This window comes from Balaenoptera musculus, chromosome 11, assembly GCF_009873245.2.
Source record: "Balaenoptera musculus isolate JJ_BM4_2016_0621 chromosome 11, mBalMus1.pri.v3, whole genome shotgun sequence".
Lineage (NCBI taxonomy): Eukaryota > Metazoa > Chordata > Mammalia > Artiodactyla > Balaenopteridae > Balaenoptera > Balaenoptera musculus.
Window position 1 is genome coordinate 62,834,447 of NC_045795.1, and position 19,616 is coordinate 62,854,062.

General features: G+C 44.5%; 1 protein-coding gene across 3 annotated transcripts in view; it reads right to left on the reverse strand.

Moving 5' to 3' along the window:
- Positions 1-17,024, reverse strand: part of LRRC2 (leucine rich repeat containing 2) — a 36,798-nt gene extending 19,774 nt beyond the window's left edge. Inside the window, exons 1-4 of one of the 3 annotated variants that reach the window (XM_036868665.1) lie at positions 16,881-17,024; positions 12,229-12,388; positions 10,472-10,561; positions 5,124-5,267 (exon numbers count right to left, since the gene is read on the reverse strand). In XM_036868665.1, coding sequence (XP_036724560.1) covers positions 5,124-5,248 — 125 coding nt within the window. In that variant the 5' untranslated portion in view covers positions 5,249-5,267; positions 10,472-10,561; positions 12,229-12,388; positions 16,881-17,024. The remainder of the gene's footprint in view (positions 1-5,123; positions 5,268-10,471; positions 10,562-12,228; positions 12,389-16,880) is intronic. The other 2 variants (XM_036868664.1, XM_036868666.1) reach the window with 2 other exon arrangements.
- Between the last annotated feature and the right edge of the window lie 2,592 nt (positions 17,025-19,616).

The window sequence follows — 19,616 nt, forward strand, 5'->3', positions numbered from 1 at the left end:
ACTCCCAGCACCTTCTTGTTGCTACTTCTCTGACACATTATTTTATAGTTGTCTTATCCCCCCAGCTTGGTCATAAGCTCCATCATGATGGACCACGTCTTGCTGCCCTCCAGATGCTCACTCAGTCATCAGAACAGTGTTTTGCACCTGGGGGCCTTTCTCCATGTAGAGATTTGATATCTGCTTGGAGACTTTAACAGGTTAACATTCTATGTGGTACAAAAACAAGGTTTGTTGTGGTTTTCCTTCAAATCTATCACACAGAGACATTGTCTCAAAATAAGGTAGCCTGCCTTGGATAGGAACTTGGTGCATTCCACACTCAGGAAGGCATCTGGGCCCTACTCAGCCCAACTCAGGGACTTGGTGACAGGCAGGATCCCAGGCTTCTAAAAGAGGGCTCTTTTAGAAACAGGCTGCAGATGCTGCCCTGGTCTCTACAGGGCCTGAAGCAATACAAATGCTGAATAAAACAAAACAAAACAAAACAAAAAATCCTGTAGTAGAGGGTCAGTCCTAGTACGGAAACTCTCAGGTGGTACCTGAAGGAAAAGTGCACTAGAATCACAGTGGCTCTGTTGTCTCAGGAAAGCCCAGGAGCCAAGTGGTCAGGACGGGCAGGAACAGAGGAAAGAGTCTGGGGCAGAAACATCTTTGAGGACTGGGCATGTGGAAAGTCCTGGCCTGGACTACCAGGCACTGTCAATTGTAAGAAGAAATGTAAGGCTGAAAAAAGCAAGAGACTGGTGGATATCCTTTTTCTGGAATACTGGAGACTTGGTGGATTTTATCTGATCCTATAGGGGTATGCACCTTTGTCGTTGACTAAGCTATTTTACAACTTGGCAGAGACTGAAGTTAACTTGTAGAAAATTGATAGCAATACAAATCATTCTTGTCTACAGACATTCTTGTCTCTTGGTGTTAAATACATCTATATGCTGATGACGTGCAATTATATATCTCCAGCCAAGACGTTCTCAATGAATCCAGCCTCCTTGCCTCCCAGCATCTCCACCTGAATATCTAAAAGGCATCCCCCAAATTTACATGTTCCAACCCAAACTCCTGATCTTCACCTGCAAAACTTGCTTCTTCCTCCATCTTAGAAAAAGCCTGCCAGTTGCTCTGGTCAAAAAGCTCAGGGTCATCTTTGACTCTGTGCTTTCTTTCACATCTCACATCAAATCCATCAACAAATAGGGTCATTTCTGCCAGAATCTGACCATTTCTCACCACCTTCACTGCTCCCATCCTGGTCCAAGTCACCAGCATCTTCATGTAGGCACCACTCTTGCCTCCCTACAGTCTAAACTCATCCAGCATTTTGAGTGAGCTTGTGACAGTGTCAGTCACACCATGTCATGCCTCTGCCCATACCTCTCATTGGTTTCTCATTTCACCCAATAAAAGCAAATGTCTCACTATGGCCTACAAGGTCCTGCGGATCTGTGCACTCCCCCTTGCCTGTCTGACCTCATCCACTACTGCACCCTCACTTACTTTTTCTGGCCCAGTCACTCTAGCCTCCTGGTTCTTCCCTGAACCACCCAGGCAAACCCTTGCCTCAGGGTATTTGCACTTGCTGTTCCGTCTACCTGGAGTTCTTGATCCCAGATTTCTGCAGGGCTGGTTCCCCAGGACTATGTGCAAATGATTCCCCCTTAATCAGACTTTTTGCTATTCAGAAACCACTTCAGGTATCAGTGGAGTTTCGTGCTTGCCATTCATCTAGGAGAACAGGAGCACTTGAAAAAACTATCTTGCTGATGGCATTGGCTAGCACAGCTACTACCCTACCCAGGTCCTAGTCACAGGTTGCTGAGCTGGGGAAAAGCACTGGGTAATCAACTACCTGGGGCTTCAGGATCTACATATGAAGTCTACAAATAATGTAATAAAACAGATAAATTTTAAAATACCAGCACATGGAGAAATAGGAATTTAATACCAGGAGAAAGTGCTGGAAGAGTTAGAAGTGAGCTCCTCTGGGAAATACTAGCAGGGAATTGGGGTGATTTGCTTTTCATTATTAGCTCTTCTGTGTAATTTAAATATTTTTAATACCATGTGATAAAAATAAGTTTAAATATCTACCTGTAGCTCTAGCTCTGACTGTAGCAGTCAGGAATACAGGGCAGACCCTAGATCCAAGACACTGATTGAAATAATAAAAGAAATCCTCCCAGAATTTTCACAACCAGCAGCACAGCCACAGTGAGTTCTTGTATTCAATGAGCACTTTTCAGATTAATGTCTCTAACTTTTCTTTCTTCATTTCTTAGACTGAACCTGAAGGTAGAGTCTGGCAAGGTAATGAAATGATACCGGTTAAGCCCTCCCCAACACATCTTTCCTATATCACAAATTACAAATTGATGTAACTATTTCACATATCTTGGTACAGCCAACGTAAGTGGAGGGAAAAAGGAAATTAGATGAGCTACTTAAAAAATAGTTAAATACCAAATCTTTTTTGGATTTCTGTTTTAAATGTTTGATGTCTTAGTCCCTTTGAAACCTAGAGAAAGTCACAATGAGAATATAAACTATTTTTACAATTCCATTCTCTTCCTTGAGAGTAATTAACATAAATAAAATGTCATTGTCTTTATACTTTATCGCTCATATAATTGAATAATGGTCCCCTTAAGTCAATTTTAGTAGTATTTCAAATACAAGATAAACATACAAAACAATGCCATTAGAGCTCTATTAATTAAATCAGTAAGTGTGCAAATAAAATACTCTTTCCTTAGGAAATGAGCCCACAATCTTAGTCTAGATGGCAAATAGCCTCACTGGATGAAAAATTCCTCACTTAGAGCCTAACGAAAGCATCTCTATCTCTCCATCTAAATGACTGAGTTTCATTCAAGTAGAGTGATGTTCTCTGCTCATAACTTTTAAGTGTTGGTATATACCTCATGGAACAAATACAGTATTACAAAATGAAATACCATGAAGTGAGGTAACAGAACAAGCTAAAGGGTTTTGCCTGGTTTAGTACATTTAAATTAACCAGATTACTGCCTTTTATACAAAGCAGTCATCAGTACATTAACTTTCAGGACTTCCCTGGTGGTCCAATGGTTAAGACTCCGTGCTCCCAATGCAGGGGCCCAGGTTCGATCCCTGGTCAGGGAACTAGATCCCACATGCATGCTTCAACTAAGAGTTCACATGCCACAACTAAGGAGCCCACCTGCCACAACTAAGACCCAGTGCAACCGAATAAATAAATTAATTAAAAAAATATATATATATGTATATATTAACTTTCCCACAGGCAACAAATTTTGAGAAACTAAAGGGTAACCTTCAAATAGTCCTAACAACAACAGTATAAATCATATTATGAAACTTCAAAAATACCTGCCAGAAAAAGGTAAATTCACTACATTCATTTTTGCAGGTCCTGGGAAATTAATGCTTCTTCCTGAACATCACATTCCTCCAGCCACCCTCCCAGTTCCTCCTCACCACCCAGCCAATTTGGTGGCTGTTTTTCTTATCTTGAGCTAGAAAATCCTAACAAATTCCCAAGAAGTTTTCTGTCTTAGGTTAAGATAAGGCACAGCACAAGCCCCATGGCACTGAGCCTAATGCAGGACCAACCCTGTGTACATGAGACGTGTGAATGTGGACACAAAGCCATTTGGCACCACGATGGAAGACAGAGATCAAGAGTCAAACGCGACTGCAAAGTGGCTTCCAGGGCACGGTTCTCAGACCGAAGCTCCTGCAGGTGGCTGCTGTTCCCAGAACCCACAGGGGGTTACCTCAGCTACAGACACCTCCATAAACCTCCCAGGGCTTGGGTTCCCATTCAGCAAGTTGTCCCACCCTAGAGTAACCCCAGATGCTGGGGGTGGGAGGAAGCTGGAGCAGGGCTGAGAACCACTTCGGGCTCATAGGGCCTTGGGACCTGTGTAATTCATGCTCATGTAGATCCCTAAGATCCTCTGCCATGGGTGTTGCCTGGTCTGAGGGTTCCAATTCTTAAATTTAAGATTCATGTCATATTGGATAATCTCATATTAGTGGCAAGTGAAAAGACAGGCCAGCTATCTGTGATTACAGCATTATATCGGGGGAAAGGTATGGCCAAATCCTCCATTTACCAGCCCTGTCAATTTGGGCAAGTTACTTAGGTCCTAACTTCGTCTTCAGACTGGGGATAATTATAACCACCTGGAACAGCTGTAATGCTCACAGCAGCAGCTTAATTATCAAGCATGATCAGAATAGGTATTTGTTTGATCGAAATAGTTCATAGAAGTGGAGAATCAAGAGTAAAGAGACATTCATACCCTACACATTTTGTTTTTAACCTAAAGCATAGACATATGTCACAATTTGCCAATTTGATGTAGGGTCATGGACCGCCTTTGAGAATGGGTCTGCCAATTAGAATCCCACTCTGCCTTTCTTGTATAAACCACACCCATAACGCATCATCCAAGACTTCCAGTTTGGGTTTCCTCACAGGGCATAAAAATTACAGACGTGCAAAGCCACCTGAATGTGCAACCTTTCTAGCTCATTGTACTTTTATCCGTCTTGTACAGTGTTAATTCAATTGGGTGGTTCGTACTGATCACACACATAGTTTTTCCGAAGCCCTCAACTTAGTTTTCATACACACAGTAACTCTCTTTTACTCATACTTCACGAGCGTATGACAGTAGTCAAACCACATCATTCCAATCCAAGTAAAAATTGCATCAACACAATGAATCTTATCTAACGTTCAGCTCAACGGGCGAGAGCTGAGTGCAGGACATAGAGCAGCCTCATGTGGTCACATGGGTGGACGGCATCAGCCGGCTGAGGGCAGCTGGCGGTCTTTCAGAATTTCCTGTAGAGGAATTTGTCATGTCATTGCTGTCTTTTCCACGCCTCCACAGTACCTGGAATGTATGTGGGTCCTTATAGCTATGAGCGTTACTGTTATAGGAATCGAACGTCCATTGTAGGCAACAGTGTGAAGACTCTGAAGTCCAATGAGCAAGTGTCACGGACAGGAAGAAATCTCGGAGGAAAGGCATCCCCCTCCACAACACAAATGCAGCCTGTCTTATTCGCTAAAGAGCTACAGAGCAAGTACAGAGAACACATACTTTTCCAATGCGCTTTTCTGGAGCCTTTCTGCCTCCTGCTTCTGCCAGGCTTTGTGCTTCTTGACACGAGTTTCCCACAAGGCTCTGATGACAGAAATGTCGAATACGACCACTTTAGGCCCCATTTTAAGAGCATGAAATTACCTATTTAAAAAAAAAATTATATATATATGTATATATATATATATATGTCAGCTTCATACACACACAGAAGAAAATAGTTTTAACTTGAACTTTAAAATCAAATATGAGTGAATCAATTTCATCAATAATGATGAAATGCCTTGTTTCTTCCAGGATGACAGTTGCTAATGTTCTTAGGGTCTGAGAGTACTCTTGTTTGTAAGCCAAAGTTCAGTGCTCAACTGGGGTCCTCTCCTCTAGAATGTCACACTTGTCTCTCTACCCCTCAGCTGACACGTGGGTTCCCAAAGCCCCCTGGGCATTCCTCAAGCTTTGTGGTTCCACATTCTATTGAATTTACTGGCATCTGATCTTCTCAGTAGGTTGTAACATACTCAGAGGTAAGTTTGATGAGTTAATTAGAAGATACACACACACACACACACACACACACACACACACACCAGTTATCTGAGTCTAAACACCAGTCACCATTAAGTGCACCAAGCATTGTACCAAACCCCACTGAGCACTTTTCCTCCTGGGACTGACCACACAGCCTGGGCACTAGTCCTATAGGTTTCCCCTGCAACATGAACCCTCAGAGCTGCTGATCTCTGTTTATGTGGTTTCTCAAACACAAGGAAAGTCAGACTCAGGTACATCTTGGTCATCACCTCTTAGTGAGAACTAGCACAGTGTCTGGCACATAGTGGACCCTCCATAAATATTTGTTGAAAGACTAAGTGAGTAAATGAATCAATGAAAGTGAATAAAAGATTTGCATCCAGGTTGCTTCACTCTCAGCCCACTCAGTGAACTTTCTCTCTTCTCTTTATTTTCCCACCTCATATTTACTATTTGTTTTAAGTCATTATTTGCTCACTGCCAAAAAAAAAAATTGTCAGGACATAAAAGTGCATTTCAACATTCATTCCACTAAGCTATGCTTATCTCCCTTATCGAAGTAAAATAAGTTTCTTTATATTGTTTTAAACTTCCCCTACCTACAGCATCAAAATCTGGCTAAATTCATTTCCTGATGTCCACAAATACACAGAGTGTCAGTTGGCAAACAGTAAGGCTATTGAATATTCTCTGTTCCAATTCCAGACACTTCTAAATAGCAGTCAGTGGGGATACAAAACCAAATATTTAAATCTTCTGACTCAAGTTTGTGCTCTCCACAAATGGCTTGCCAATATGAGTGGCAGAACTGGCTTATGTTTATGCAGCTGAACATTTGAGGTCAATAAGTTTAGTCTGAAGAGCTGAAAACACTGACCCCAGTTGATTTCCCTCTTTCCTTTAATTTCTGACATCTGGGACTGTCTTTTGTCTCCCTTAAAACTCTTTTACCTATAGGAGATTTTTGACAAAGATGCAAATGGTGCAAGTTTTGTGTGGACATAAGTTTTCAATTCTCTTGGGTAAATACATATGAGTAGAATTGGAGGGTCATATGTTAATTCTATGTTTAACCTTTTCAGGAACTGCCAGACTGTTTTACAAAGCAGCTGCACCTTTTTACATTCTCACCTGCAGTGTATGAGAGTTCCAGTATCTCCACATCCCCGCTGACACTTGTTATTATCTCTCTTTGTATTGTAGCCATCCCAGTGAGTGTGAAGGTTGTCTTTTTTCAGCATTTCCCTGATAGCTAATGATGTTGAGCATCTTTTTATGTACTTTATGTGTTAAGCATCTTTTTATGTGTATACCTTCTTGGGGGAAATGTCTATTCAGATTCTTTGCCCATTTTTTAATTGGGCTATTTGTCTTTTTAGTGTTGAGTTGTAATAGTTCTTTATATAGTCTAGATACTGGTCCTTTGCCAGATATATGATTTGCAAAAATTTCTTCCTATCTTGTGAGCTGTCTTTTCACTTTCTTGATTCCATCCTTTTACTTTTAACCTAAATATATGGTTATAATCTATATGAGATTTTATAGACAGAATCTTGTTGATTCATTTATTTAACTCACTTGGACAATTTCTGTCTTTTAATTGGTATTGTTAGGCAATTTACATTTAGTACAATTAAGGATATATTTAGATTCAGGTCTACCATTTTATTATTCATTTTCTGTTTGAGCCCTCTTTTGTTTTCCTCTTTTATATTTTCCTGCCTTCTTTTGTGTTATCTGAACATTTTTTACTATTCCATCTTATTTTCTCTATTGTGTTTTTGACTATGTTTCTTTGTCATTTCTTTTTCATGGTTGCCCTAGGGAGTATAAAATACATGCTTAACTTATCGTGGTCTACTTAGAAACAGTATTTTAACCACTTCAAGTGAGATATAGAAAGCTTATTACCTGGGCTTCCCTGGGGGCACAGTGGTTGAGAGTCCGCCTACCAATGCAGGGGATGTGGGTTCAAGCCCTGGTCCGGGAAGATCCCACATGCCCTGTAGCAACTAAGCCCGTGCGCCACAACTACTGAGCCTGCGCTCTAGAGCCTGTGAGCCACAACTACTGAGCCTGCGTGCTACAGTTACTGAAGCCCGCATGCCTAGAGCCCGTGCTCTGCAACAAGAGAAGCCACCGCAGTGAGAGGCCCGCGCACCGCAAAGAAGAGTAGCCCCCACTCGCCGTAACTAGAAAAAGCCCGCAAGCAGCAACGAAGACCCAACTCAGCCAAAAATAAATAAATAAAATAAATATATTAAAATAAAAAAGAAACCTATTGCCATATAGGTCCCCTTATGCTCTCACCTTTATGTTGTAGTTGTCCTATGTATTATATCAGTGTTAGATTTCTTGGCTTCAGATCATCAAACTTGTTTCAAAGAACTCATGAGGAGGAAGCTAGCCTGTCATATCTACCCTGATATTTACCATATCTGTTGTTCTTCCTTCATTCCTATTGTTCCAAGTTCCCCTCTGGTATCATTTGCTTTCTGTCTAAAAAACTTCCCTTAACAATTCTTTTAAAGGAGATCTGCTGGCAAATTCTCCATTTTCCTTCTGAAGGAGGGCAGGAGGCCCACAGAGCAAATGGGCCACACAAGCCTCTGTTTTCTGCGTCAAGAGAGCTGCAGAAAGTTATTGCTAGCCAAGGCTGCCAGGTTGCAAAGGGACCATATTCTGTGCCCATGACTGGGGCAGCCTCCAGTAGATGTCCCACAATGCTGATCCTCCCCTGGGAAAGGCAGGAAACCTCTTCCTACTACACTGTCACTCCAGTGTCCTTTACTGAGAAAGGTTAACAATGGTGTTCACTTCAAAGGACAAATACTTAAAGGAATTCCATTATATATCACAGAATACACACATTGAAGAGTGCATTCCAAGTTGAGAGGCAATAAGTTGATAACTAACACAGTAAGTGATCAATTTGGTTGGGTTCAGACCTCACATTCCAACCTGCCCTCGGAGGTTGTGATTCCCACGTCAGATCAGTCTTCTGACTTTGCAGTGCTCTTCAGCTGTTCTGTGGGCGCCACCTAGTGGCCACCTGGGACAGGGGTTCTAACAGACTGCCAACGCTGGTTAGGGTCAGATCCATGCAGGTGCAGCTCGGGAATGAGCCCAGGAGCTCATAAGCAACCTTTTGGGGTTGTTCTCCAGAGCTTCTTCCTCTCGGTGATCTCTCTGGTCCTTCTAGGTTCCTGGGGCTTGCTTTTCAGTCCTCTGGCCAGAGACCTGGTGCTTTAGCTACCCTGCTTTGCTGTGCATGTCCTACAACTGCACAGTGTTGGGCCAAACAGTGGGAGGACAGTGCAAGGAAAAAAGCAATGAGGGCTTCCCTGGTGGCGCAGTGGTTGAGAATCTGCCTGCCAATGCAGGGGACACGGGTTCGAGCCCTGGTCTGGGAAGATCCCACATGCCGCAGAGCAACTGGGCCCGTGAGCCACAACTACTGAGCCTGCGCGTCTGGAGCCTGTGCTCCGCAACAAGAGAGGCCGCGATAGTGAGAGGCCCGCGCACCGCGATGAAGAGTGGCCCCCGCTTGCCGCAACTGGAGAAAGCCCTCGCACAGAAACGAAGACCCAACACAGCCATAAATAAATAAAAAATAAATAAATTAAAAAAAAAAAAAAAAGCAATGAGAGTTTCCTCCACCCTCTGGGGACCACAGCTCCTCTGCTCAGAAAGGAAGGATCCCTTATCCCAAAGTCTGGGTGACTGAGGTCCTCCACTACCAACCTTCTCCCCATTGCCCCTCACTGCTGCTAATACTACACAATCCTACGGGGGCCTAAGGCATTAGAGGGTGGAGAAAAGAAAAGAAAAAAGACAGGGATTTACCCCCACTCTCTGAGCATTAGGAGGCTGTTTTCACTCCTGGAACAAAATTAGGTGCTTTGTGCTCAATTCTGGGTTTCAGGCTGCCTTGAGTCCAGGCTGGGGAATACTGGAGGGGAAAAATGGGAAACAGACCACAGGTTCTGTTCTACTTTGAATTAGGGTGTCCTTCCCTTCTTCTCTTGCAACTGTTTACTTTTCAGGGTCTTCACATTGCTGTTCTGTGTAATAAGTCCAGGTTTTATAGCTACATTTAGTGGGAGAGACAAGGTGAAGTGTGCCTACTCCATCTCACCCCAAACCATAAATCTCTGCATTTAATTTTTCTTTTACCACTTTCCTTACTCTGTTACCTTCAGCTCAGGAGCACCTAAACTGCAAAGGTCTTAAGGCTTTGACTTTTGACATAAAAGTCTCCATAAAGGGGCTTCCCTGGTGGCGCAGTGGTTGAGAATCTGCCTGCTAATGCAGGGGACACAGGTTCGGGCCCTGGTCTGGGAAGATCCCACGTGCCACGGAGCAGCTAGGCCCGTGAGCCACAACTACTGAGCCTGCGCGTCTGGAGCCTGTGCTCCGCAACAAGAGAGGCCGCGATAGTGAGAGGCCCGCGCACCGCGATGAAGAGTGACCCCCGGTTGCCACAACTAGAGAAAGCCCTCGCACAGAAACGAAGACCCAACACAGACAAAAATAAAAAATAAAAAATAAAAAATAAATTAAAAAAAAAAAAAAAAAAGTCTCCATAAAGCAATGCCAAGCATCAGCCTGAGAACAAGAGATTAAAGACTTTAGCCATTAATGGAGAAAATTTTTTTAAAGAGAAAGAATTAAGCAGCCTAGCTCCTTTGAGGAAATCTCTGCACATAATCCAAGTCTACACATAAAAGCAAACCAAAAAGCCAAAGTAAAATGAACTGCTTTTGAACAGTGTGGACAGTCAGTCATCCAAGAGTACCTGAAGCTGGAAGACCCACCTGCTGTCCAGGGTGTGTGTGTTCTAGATCAGCCAGTCATGGCTCTGATTCTTTTGTGGAGTTTCCTTTATTTTCTTAGGCCAATAAATCCTTGAAAAGTAACCAGATCTGTACATTAATATGTACATTAATTTCTATGCATTAATTTAGAGAAATATAATTCAAGTCCCTATATTAGAGAAATGGTCTATTCTTGATGCCTTTATGTTCTATTTTTAAATATTTGTAAACCAACATTAGTCTCAGTATTTTGGTGGAAAAGAGTCTATCCTGTCTGTCATCTAACCACATTCACTATTTTCTCTGTGTTTTTGCCAAGCAGAGAAAGAGGTACTATCCTTCAACTAAGGGGGTTTTGAAAGTGCTAGGATTTAAATCAGGGTTTTGCCTATCAGAGGTTCTGTTTACAAATGTGTGTAATGAAAACTAGAGACTCTAAGGATGGTAAGTGATGACCATGTATGCTGGGGATCTACACTGTAACCTCCAGAGATCCTGCGAAGCTAAGAAATACCAGCTCCTAAATCCCAGGTCCTGCCCAGCTGCTGGCATCCTGTGCAGGACAGGGCTGAGTCCAGGCCTCCCTGGACAACAGGAAAGGATGGACCTTAACCCAGGAGGTAGTAGCCCCATGGGTGGGTGCTGAGATTGGGAAAGTGGTTTTATGACAAGAGCCCGTGAGTCATTCCATCCAGGAAAAAAAGCCCCTTTGGGGAGCAGAGAGGAGGCAAATTCAGGGACAGATGCAGATGCCAGTCACTTAGCAGCCTGGGGGAAGGAGAGTCCCCTGGCAAATTCACAAAGCTAATCTCTTCTTCATAGCATGAACTCCATTCAACCCAGTCTTTCAGGCAATTACATAAGATGTAATTTTCTAAGCATTAACTTTCTGCAGAGCTATAGAAATATCACCATGGTATGCTATACCAAAGCAGAAGAGAGAAAAATTACCCTCTCCAGGATCCAGTCTGGAAGCCCTCAACACAAATAAAACAATAACCTGTCAGAGAAAATGTTTACAACCAAGGAGACGTTTCTGAGGCAGCAAAAGAACGCAGAGCTTTAGCCTGGGCCTGCACTGAACTTGACAGCAAAGATGCATGGTTCCCGGACTCTCATTCCAGTTCTTTGCTAGAGATCTGGCTTCCCATGGTGAGCGCAGAATCACGAGAACAAGACTCCCTAGATTTGGCTGTACTGTCCACAGCCACAGAGCATCTTCCAGAGAAGAAAACACTTGGGACTATGAGAAAGGAGGGAACTGCGGTGTCCCTCACTGCAACAGAAAGGACACTGGCACAGAGTGTGGTCAGGCTCATTCCCCTCCAGTGCCGAGTGTTTCAGGCTCTGAATGAAATGTCAACAATCAGAGACTCACAAAGGTTAGATTCACAGAGGAAAAAAAAAAATTTTTTCCTGGAAAAACTGTTTGCTTTATTGCAAGGGTCAGCAAACTTTTTTATTAAAGGGCAAGATAGTAAATATTTTATGTAAGTACAATACTTACATAACAAAAGAGAAAACGCTTGGCCTCCCTGCTTGCCTTGGATGGGCCTGCCTGAGCACTGACCTTGCGTCCACGCTTCTGCCCAGTTGCCACCTACTGGAGACATTCTCAGGATAAGAGCGACTGGCCCAAGAGGGAAAGGCCTGGCAGGCCATGAGCATGGAGCAGGCGAGGGGGGACCTGCTACAGTCAGCTTCGCTCTCTGCCCCAGTGACACCCAGGTGCCTGTGTGTCCTCTCCTCCCACTCACCTCAAATTGGGCAGCTGGTAAGTCACCAGCTCTTGCACAGAGATTCGACTGCTTGGTGCCTGGCAGTTGCCAACAGTAGTCTCCAATATGTGAATGGCAACCAGCGCGGGCCTTGGGCAGCAGTGAGATACAGCTGGCCAGGTAGACAGGTGCTGAGAGTCTGGGGGAATGGGGACGGAGGGGGTTACTCCAGTTTGGTCTCCATGGCTCACAGTGCTAGCCTGCTCTGGCAGTGCCAGGCCTGAGGGTGATCATTTGCTGATCCCAGCTTTCGTGAACAATAAATGGCAGCAGCTTTCATTCCCCCAAGGTGCTAAGTGAGTGGCACCTGCATCTGTCCCTGAATCTGCCTCTTCTCTGCTCCCGAAAATGCCTTTTTTTCCTGGAAAAAAAGCTTTGGTGGATGTGATGGCTTTAAATTATATGCACAAATTCTTTGACATTCTTCCCTCTAAAAAGGTAGAGCTTAATTCCTCTCTCCTTGAGCTTGGGCTGGACTTAGTGACTCACTTCTAATGAATATAATGTGGTGAAAGTGATGGTGTGTGACTTCTGAGACTCAGTCCCATAAGGTATTGCTCTCTCTCTCGGATTACTCACTCTGGGGAAAGCCAGCCACCATGTCCTGAGGATGCTTAAGCAGCTCTATGGAGAAGCTTCCTGTGGAGAGAAACTGAGGCCTCCTGCCAACAGCCGTGTGGGTAGACGCTGTCTTAACAGCAGATCCTATAGCCCCAGTCAAGGCTTCAGACGACTGTAGCCCTGGCCAAAATCTAGACCTCATGAAAGACCCTGAGCCAGAACCTGAGCCAGAAACCGGGTTTCTGACCCTTAGAAGCTGTGGAATAACAAATGTTTATCATTTGAAGATGTTAAGTGCTGGGGTAATTTTTATGCAGCAATAAATAACTAATAAAGTAAACAGTAAAATAAGAGGCACTTATAAAAATCAGTCTTAATTTACAGTGACATCTGGTGTCTATATACAGCTGCATTCTTGACATACCCACTTGGATATCTCACGCATATCTCAAAAGAAACACGATTCCCTCCAAACTTACTCATTTAGAATCTATCCATCCCTGTCTGCCTTAATTTCCCATCTCGACAATGACTCCATATTTATCTGGAGGTCACTCCTTTATGCTTTCTGTTTCCTCACCCTGACCACCCAATATATGGACATGCACACATACACACACATACACACACACACACACTCATTCACACATCCAATTTATTCTGTAGGGGCATGTGTTTCTCACCACCAATTACTGCCACATCTGGCCTCAGTTGTGCAAAAGCCTCTCAGCTGGTCTCCTGACTTCCCACTCACCCACATCCAATCCATTTGCTACACGACGGTGAGCATCACCATCACCAAAGAGAACTAGATCATGCTGCCACCTGGCCCAAGGCCTCCAGAGACTTCCCTTTGGAATGAGAGGGAGATCCCAGCTCCTCACAGGGCCCAGTAAGACGCTGGCACGACCTGCCCTCAGCCAGCCCCTCCCACTCTCGCCCCCACTGCTCTCCTCCTCCGAGCCCGTCCACCACCTGCTTCCTCCCACCTCAGACCCGGCAAACGCTGCTCCCTCTGCCTAGACGGTCCCCCCATTCACACGACTCTCCCCACCCCGACACCCCTGAACTCAGCTTCTGCATTCCCTCCTCAGCATGGCCTCCCCTGCCTCTTCATCTAAGGTAGAGCCTCCTGCTATTCTCTCTCTCAGACTGCTGCTTACTTACTTCACAGCACATAATACAAGTTGAATCATCTGACCATTTGTTTAATTATACTTTATCTGTCCATGGACGGAACCAGGGTTTACTGACGGGAGCAACCACCTGAGGGGCCCCAGACTTGGGCTCAGAGCCTGGCCCCTCAAGTCAGCCACCGACACTAGGTCACGCAGTAACAGACGCCAGGCTCCCACTTCTGAACCTCAACCCAGAAACCCTGGGTATGGAGCCAGTTTATTACTTGGTGTGTATTTCTGTTCTTTGATTCCCAGGAACCCTAAATAACTGACATTTGGGGACACTCATTAAATGCAGAAAGATGAATGTCCTTGCCTCTGAGCTCTCAATTTGGAGGGGCGAACAGATGTTTAAAGGGATACATTTCAATGCAGCGTGTGGATTCGACAACAGAGACTGAAGGAGCTGCTGTGCGAGCCAGAAGAGGAGAGATGTCCTCCAGTGCGTGATGGGGGGTGGGAGTAGGGGGTCAGGGAGAGTCCTGCAGGGACTGTGAGGAAGGCGAAAGGACCACTCTTCCGGGTTTGGTCGAATAGTTTTCCATGCTCCCTCCCCAAGCCAGGTATATCAGAATCACTTTACAGAACCATCTGCGATCCTGAGCCAGAGGGCATGACTGGAAAAACACATCCTTTGGCAGCGGAACACTAGTCTCCACTTAGAATCATATGCCAGGGTTCCAGGTGGGAGGGGGGACTTTCTGGTCACCTAGTCCTCTCACTTCTTGTCAAATGACAGGCTGGGCTGGAAGAGGGCGGGGGTGGGGTACAGGGCTTATATCTCAGAGAATTTGACGTGTGAAGGCTCTGGGAGAGTCTGGGAGGAGACTCAACAAAGTCCACAATACAGGTGCCAAGCCATCCTTGATGCTCCCTCTGTGAGGCTGGGAGGGGGACAGCAGCAGAGGGGGAGAGGGGAGAAGGGCATGGAGCTGGTGCCAGGGGGGTCACCTGGACCAGCCATGGGGAGAGAGGCCTGGCTCCCCTCCTCCCCACCTGCCCCTTAGAGCCCCCCAGATCCCTCTTCCCTTTGGACTGACCAGCTCCAGGCCTTCCACAGCATTTTCCAGGTGTATCCACCAGGTGCAGAAGACACCTATCATCAGCCTTGATGGATCCAAGGGAATGACTGTAACCAATGGGAACTTCTGGTGACACCAAGGTACAGTGGAGGCAATAACATGACAGACCAGGGGCTTTAATGGCCCACAAATTCCTTTCTATCCTCACATAAGGCCACTGCCTGGACCCCAGAGGTAGAATGCAGAGTGAGTTTTCTGATAGAAACAGTGGGGGAAATAGAGGGTAAGTATTCAGGTGAGGTCAGTCACAGTAGTCACAATATTTCAGCCAAATTCTAAATTAAATTACATTTTATGTCACCTGATCAGAGTTCCCCTGGGGACACCCATTATTTTACGGTAATTTGTTAAACTAGAAAATCTGGCCAAGGGAGGCAGAGGCTCCAGACAGGATCAAGAGGACAGTCTCAGGGCTGGAGTCCTGCCTCCCCCGCCGACTGCTGCATGTCCCTGAGACGGCGACCTAAGCTCTCTGAAACTCGGTGCTCTCATCCGGACGCCGTGTGACAGCAGCACTGAGCTCATAGGATTAGTGGGAGGATCACGCGTCATAATTTGTGTCACATGCTTAAGACAGTACCTGGCACCTAGTAAACCTCAAAAAATGTCAGTTATTTAAAGAAAAAAAAAAAAAAGAAATTAAGACACACCTTGTTCCCAGTTATATGTAAGAACAAAAGGTGCATGAGCATCTGGGGATTTTTCTCTATCAGGTATGGTTACAGAGGTTCTTTGGGAGAACACCCAGCTCCTAAGTTATGGAAGAGGATTTGGTCCATCAGAAGAGCCGCCACGCAGTGGTTAAGAATCCACCTGCCAATGCAGGGGACATGGGTTCGAGCCCTGGTCCGGGAAGATCCCGCCTGCCGCAGAGCAACTAAGTCCGTGCGCCACAATTCCTGAGCCTGCGCTCTAGAGCCCACGTGCCACAACTACTGAAGCCCGCCTGCCTAGAGCCTGTGCTCTGCAACAAAGAGAAGCCACCACAATGAGAAGCCCGTGCACAGCAAAAAAGAGTAGCCCCTGCTCGCGGCAACTAGAGAAAGCCCGTGCGCAGCAATGAAGACCCAACACAGCCAAAAATAAATAAATAAATATATATATATATATTTATATATATATATAAATATATAAATATATATAAATATATATAATATATAATAATATATTAATATTATATTAATATTATTATATAAAATATATATTTATATAAAAATAAATATATATATATTATAAATATATATATATAATATATATTTATATATATATATAAAAGAAGAGCCACCAGCACAGTCAAACTGCTTACAAAACTAGACAATTCTCTTCCGGGTTTCCAATCACTTTCCCACCCTCACCCCCACGCCTCTCCTGGAGGACAGACTTCCCCGGCCAGATGTCAATCATCCGTTTCAGGGCACTGAGGAAGCACAAACAAGTTGATTTATCACCCCTGGACAGCACTGTGGACCAGAAAGTTTTGAGCTCAGCCTTGGGAACAAGGGTGATGCTGGGAGTAACCCACTAACAGGAGCCGGAGTGTGGAGACCCGGCCACAGCAGCAGCCCGGCTACCTAGACCTGCCCGCTCACAGGCTCTCCTTCCCCATTCAATTCCAGGCCCTGCATAATCCTCAATCCGTGTTCGTTTGGGAGGTTCACCCCTGTCAAGCCTCAGCACAGCAGGGACAGACATAAACAAGGAAGCGCTGTCCCCCGCCCCCTCCACAGGTGCCCCATGCCCCTACCCTCGCCTTCCCCACCATCCCCCAGTTTCAGGAGCAGCCGCGCACTCACCCCCCACGCCCACCTACCCGTGAATGGGCTGCAGCCCTGAGCCCCTGCCGCTGCCTGCCGAGTGGAATCCGAACCTGTTTACTCCGCAGCAGTGACACACCGGGGCCGGAAGCGCTCCAACTGCCCCAGCTTCCCGGCCTGTGCGCTAATGCGCTATGTTTGTAAGATGATAATATGATCTGTAGGACATGTGCTGATAAACTATCTATCTATTCTATGTGACTCAGCCCAGCATGAGTCAAAACACACTTGGGTGGGGAGGGCTTGTCACAGCGTAAACGATGTGCCGGCCAATCTGAGCCATATAACCCGGGATTATCTGCACCTCCCTGCAGATGGTGGGGGCCTTTCAACATTGGACATCCTGAAGTGTGCTAAAAAAAAAAACAGGTCAGAGAAGGCAAAGGGTGCCATATTCTTAGCCCGCTAAGCTGGAAACCAAACTGAAAGCAGGATGAGAAAGTCATATGACCAAGGAAATGTAATTTTTTTTTTCAGAATTTGAAGCAGATGTCCAAGGTCTTGATTTCATCCTTACATTTTTTTCTTAATTTAATTTAAGAAATTAATTTCCTAAAACATATGTGAGTTTAGGTTCTCTTTAGAGATTTTACTATTTTGGCAAATATGTTTTCCTGATATCCAACAGTGGGACAATATGACAGTTAATAAGCAGCAATCGTGCCTACACAACCCCTTGGTGCCCCTTCACGGCAACAGTTCCTCATACACCTTCACCCTAAAACAGAAAAACACCTTTTGTCTAATATATACATAATAACTCTAATTACAAAATAGTTTGATTTCTGAAGGACTATTTTCTATAATGGAACATTTTCTGTTTGTTGACATTTTAATTAAACTACCATTTTTAATTGTATACTAAGTTAGTGGGGCTCAAATAAATCTTTGTGACTATATTGAATTATACCTCTAAAATGTTAGATGTGCTTTTTATTACTTAGGATAGAATTTTCATATTATGTTCCTCTTTTGATAAATAACGTAAGTTACCTATTTAGTAATTAATGTTTAGTTTGCATTTTGTTTTCTTTTTTCTTCTGGTATCCTGAACTAAACAATATAAATTGAAAAAGCAGTTTCAGTTCAGATTCTACTTGAATACTATTTCAATTTATAAGAGAAACATTCAAAAGCTTAATCATATTTAAGTGGAAAAAATGTTTTCCAACAAATGCATTCAGAATACAATGGGATTGGGCTTCCCTGGTGGTGCAGTGGTTAAGAATCCACCTGCCAATACAGGGCACACAGGTTCAAGCCCTGGTTCGGGAAGATCCCACATGCCGTGGAGCAACTAGGCCCGTGCGCCACAACTACTGAGCCTGCACTCTAGAGCCCGCAAGCCACAACTACTGAGCCCGTAAGCCACAACTACTGAAGCCCGCGTGCCTAGAGCCCATGCTCTGCAACAAGAGAAGCCAATGCAACGAGAAGCCCGCGCACCACAACGAAGAGTAGCCCCCACTCGCCGCAAATAGAGAAAGCCTGCGCGCAGCAACAAAGACCCAACACAGCCAAAAATAAATAAATAAAAATAAAATTTAAAAAAAAATACAATGGGATGCCTTTATGATGCTGATTGGAGGAACAGGCCATTGTATAGTGCAGACTCCTCAGACTATAATGATGTGCACTCAACAGGACTGAGAAATTTAGCAAATGAAAATAATTTTCAGTTACATTTGAATTTCAGATAAATAACAAATAATTTTTTAATATGTGTCTCAAATACATGAGTCATACCAAAAAATTATTTGTTGTTTCTCTGAAATTTAAATATAAGTGAGTGTCCTGTATTTTACATGGCAACCCTCCACCCAAACCACCCAGGACCTTACTAAAATGCTGAGTCTGATTCAAGAGGCCAGAGAAGGGCTGAGAGTCTGTATCTCTAACAAGTTCCAGGTGATGTGGAAGTTGCTGGTCCAGAGACCATATTGTGAGTGGCAAGGATCTAGAATTAGCATAGTCTGGTGCAGTGATACCCAGGACTGGCTTCTCACTGGCATGGCCTGGATGGACCCCTCTGCCCATCAGAAGTTCTGACTCAGTAAGTCTGGGACAGGGGTCCAGGGGTCGATATTTTCAGCAGGCTCCACAGGAGTTGTTGTTTCTGATTCACAGGCAGGGATGTGAACCAGGAAATATTTTAAAATACAAAAGGTACTATGTTCATGCAAGGAATTGTTATTATTGCATTAAACTCACCCTGTGCAGATTGTTGTATCGCTGGGCTAAGTGTGTCCAGAAAGACCTTCCAGTTTCTGAGCTCCCAAGGGGCAGCAGATAGGATTGTGCCCTGCGGTCTTCACATCCCAGTGTCCCCTTACAGCTGGAAGCAGCCCAACTCCTAACAGCCTTATTATTACCAACCCTGGCCACTTTCTCAGAGCTCAACACTTTTTTGTGCAATTCAGCTCCAGCTGGGCTTGTAAACTCATGAAACGCAGTCCAAAGACCACAGCTCCAGCTTCTCCATGGGGAGGTGTATATGTTTGCCTCACATCCAAAGGGGTTCCACACACAAGCTCACCCAGATACCCACAGGGGACTGAATGCTTTCTCACAGCCACTCTGAGTCTAGGATTCCTGTTGGAACATTGAGTCACACGCACCACGAAGCTTTCTTCCAAGTAAATACCTGGTCTCATCAGACCGTTGCCCCTGATTCATGACATAATTATAGAAGAATGAAAAACCCAAACTTTTATAAACTGCTTCATCCTACT